Source organism: Centropristis striata, chromosome 21 (assembly GCF_030273125.1).
Source record: "Centropristis striata isolate RG_2023a ecotype Rhode Island chromosome 21, C.striata_1.0, whole genome shotgun sequence".
NCBI lineage: Eukaryota > Metazoa > Chordata > Actinopteri > Perciformes > Serranidae > Centropristis > Centropristis striata.
In genome coordinates this window covers 33859152-33862936 of record NC_081537.1, presented here as the reverse complement: position 1 = coordinate 33862936, position 3785 = coordinate 33859152, and the positions used below count along the sequence as shown (strand labels likewise).

Below are 3785 nucleotides of genomic sequence, written 5' to 3'. Positions count from 1 at the left end.
CAGCCTCAAGGACTCATGTTTCCTACTCGCTTCTCAAATTGTTTTAGTGGTGTGAAACAGCAACTGTTCAGTAATTTATTAAACTCTGGAAATATAAACAAGAGCGAGACACATAAGAGACACACTGGCATCAGGATTTTCATCAGATCACTTCAGCAGAACTCTGACCATGAGGTTTGTAACATTATATTTGTTTATACTTGGTTCAGTATGTTAACAAGTTCAGTGTGATCATTTAAAATATTGACTTTTACAATTTAATTCCCGTTTCTGAATGTAGCACTTTTTAAATATATATATATATATATATATACTAACTTTTTTCTTAGAGTGAAACGTAGCATCTTATCAGTTTAATAACTTGATGCTGTGAGATTGCCTGATTTCCACCAGGCGTGTTACAGCAGCGTCACGTCAGCGCCGCGTTCGCCGTTGCAAATAGGTAACACTCTAATCAATAATAGGTAACACTCTAATCAATAATAGGTAACACTCTAATCAATAATAGGTAACACTCTAATCAATGAGAGCGTTTCCACCGGGCGCGCTGCGTAACGTTACAGCAGCGTCTCAGCAGCGTCTCTACGCGAGCATTAGGTAGGACTTCTATTTCTCCGCGAGACGCTGCCAAACCGCGTAAATCTCAACAGAGCAGATCACCAGACAGGAAGTCCGACTCAGAATCAGTGTAAAACACTTCCGCCCCTTTCAAAATAAAACACAATACGCAGTTCATGCGGCCTAAAACTACTTCACATCAACATTATGTTATGACCGAGGCACCAGATCAGCAATCAATCAATCAATCAATCAATCAATCAATCAAAGGGTCTCAGAGGATCGGAGACACGGACGACAAGAGACTGATTGTTGAAGTGGAACATCATACAATCATTTATGACATAACATATTGTTTTTATAAGGATAGATGGTCAGATCAACATATCTTTCACCTCAGAGAAGCAAAGTAAGCTGTTGGTTGTTGTTGTTGTTGTTGTTGTTGTTTACTTTATACACACAGTTTATCCATAGACTGTATAAATAGAGTTTAGAGTTTATCACGGGATCTTGCGGTCTCCCGTATGGTCAGGATTATCGCGTGATCTCGTTATCTCGCGTGGATACGGCCGGCTCGCTAAGCTGACGTGCTGCTGCTGTAACGCGCCCGGTGTGAATCCCCAGTTACACAGAACCAACTGGAACACTTTACTTAGATATTCAGCTACAGATTCATTCAGAGATTATTTGTAACATTCAAAAGCTAGAAGCTTTGAAGCTCCATTTAGCTTTTGAATGGTTGGTTGGTTGGTTGGTTGGTTGATTTATTGGTTGATTGGATGACTGGTTGATTGATTGGTTGATTGGTTGGTTGATTTATTGGTTGATTGGATGACTGGTTGATTGGTTGGTTGGTTGGTTGATTGATTTATTGGTTGATTGGTTTATTCAGCTGGAACGTCTACGTCCTCCTCCTCCTGGCTCCCCCGTTGATCAGCTGCACGCCCCTCCTCCTCCCGCTTGACTGCAGTGACATCTATCACCATGACAACAGCACACCCAGCGGAGTGTACACCATCTATCCCATCGGATCCACGTCTGCTGTCCAGGTACACTTCATGCTCTCTGGGACGCAGGTCCACCTTTAGATGATGAAGCTCTTCTTCTGGTGAGACAGATGGTATAGTAGTAGTAGATGGATATAGTTTAAGAATCACATGAACCAATGACCATTGTGTGTGTGTGTAGGTGTTCTGTGACATGGATTCATTGGGAGGACGGTGGACAGTAAGTATTTAAACTTCATCAGAGGGCTTTTCTGGAAGAGCACTTCCTGTTGGACCTTCACAATAAACCTGATGTGTCAGATATGTGGTGTGTTGAGCTAGCTGACCCCCCATCCCGTCCCCCAGGTGTTCCAGAGGAGGATGGATGGCACGGTGAACTTCTACAGGGGCTGGGATCACTACAAGGTGGGCTTTGGTAGCGCTGCTGGAGAGTACTGGCTCGGTGAGGAACAAACCACACTAACAGTCAGGACTTCATCAAACTGTTTTTATATGTCTGTGTGTTTGTTTTCAGGTCTTGAGGCTCTCTTCCACCTGACTCTGAGGAAAAAGTACGAGCTGCTGGTCGACATGGAGGACTTCAGTGGGAACAAAGTGTTCGCTCGTTACTCCTCGTTCGCCATCGACCCAGAGTCCTACGGATACACACTGCATGTTTCTGGCTTCACTGATGGAGGAGCAGGTGAGTTAGTGGGAGCAGGACTTGTTTTATGTTTTGGCTCTTAAAGTAAAGTGGTCCAGGGGAGGGGCCAGACTTAGAGTCAATCACAGACCCTGTAGTATTGGCCAAGAAGAACAAGACCAATAAGTGATAGCAAACTGGAGGACTTAGAGGCATGGTTCACTATGAAACTAGAAACAGTTCATCTGAATCATGAAGCTCTTCGATAAAGAAATTAAGGAAAGGGGGAGTGAGTCAACTTGAACTGAATATTCAGCCGTTTTCCTATCCTGTGGAGTAGAGCAGGGAGTCTTTGTGATTACCTTTTTGTATCGCATATGACAATCTAACTTTGGATGAGGAAAAGGAAAAACTTAACCCTTTAACATAGAGAAAAACATTCAGTATAGTGAAAGTAATAAAACGTTGGTTGACAGTAAAAGGTTAGAGAAGTAGTCAGTCTACAGCTACCAGGTGGGATCGTGTGAGACTTTCATCAGTCCTACCCAAAATAAACATCCTTTAAAAGTATACTACTATCATAATGTTTTGATTTTATGCTTGTTGTGTTTCTGTAGGAGATTCCCTGAGTTTTCACAACGGACAAAAGTTCACGACCTTTGACAAAGACCAGGACCACTATCCAGGGAACTGTGCAAAAGTTGACCTGGGTGCGTTTTGGCACAACAACTGTCATAGAACCAATCCAAATGGGGTTTATCGTTGGGGGGCTGATGACACTATCGAATGGGCCGCAGTGATCTGGTACCATTGGAAGGGTAAAAACTACTCCCTGAAGACCATCAGCATGAAGATCCGTCCTGTACAGTAGTTGCCCATGTTGGCAACTTCATTATCTGACAGCACAACTCATACAAAAAACATATTAAAAAGAATAAAATCTCCTTAAGATCAGCCAGTCAGCATTGATGTTACCTTCAGTAAACACTATCTGCATTAAAGTCAAACTAACTCCCCTGAACACAATGTTTTATGGATGTGTGAAACCCTGATGTGATCATTATCTGCAGTAAACTGAAAATAAATGAGAAGCTGAGCAGAAAGCTGATGTCCTCTGATGTCTTCTCTTTGTCTCTGTGTCTTTCTGTCTGGACTCTCTCTGGTTCCTTCCTATTCACAAACATAAATGATGATGAATCACTGCCCTCTAGTGGTCACAGAGAAAAACTACAACTCCACATTTAGGGGAAAAATATACATGTTAATACTTCATTAGTTTATTAGATTTATCAACACCAGTATTAATAGTCATGCTAGTGTCAATCTCTGAATATACATTCAGTGATAAAACAATATGAACCATTCAAACTGCATTTAAACTACTGTTTAGCTGTTTGTGTAGTATGTGTTAGAGGTTGTCTGACTCTTGGCTGGAAAGCTACTGAGGAAATAGACAGAAACGTGTGCATATTAAAGGCATTGTATCTGGATAGGCCACCTGTGATTAGACCTCAAATATTGTGAAAACTCCCTTTATTTAAGGAATGGTTTGAATAATAAAGATTTCATCCTATGAAATAATGGTAGCAGAGAAATAT

At 41.6% G+C, this 3785-nt stretch overlaps 1 protein-coding gene across 1 annotated transcript; it reads left to right on the top strand.

Moving 5' to 3' along the window:
• LOC131959549 (microfibril-associated glycoprotein 4-like) lies at positions 1 to 3312 on the top strand. The gene is made up of 6 exons (XM_059324756.1): positions 1 to 174; positions 1451 to 1607; positions 1747 to 1785; positions 1911 to 2007; positions 2080 to 2247; positions 2805 to 3312. The coding sequence occupies exons 1-6, from the start codon at positions 170 to 172 to the stop codon at positions 3056 to 3058; spliced, it is 720 nt and encodes a 239-aa protein (XP_059180739.1). The 5' UTR covers positions 1 to 169; the 3' UTR covers positions 3059 to 3312.
• The last annotated feature ends 473 nt before the right edge of the window (positions 3313 to 3785 follow it).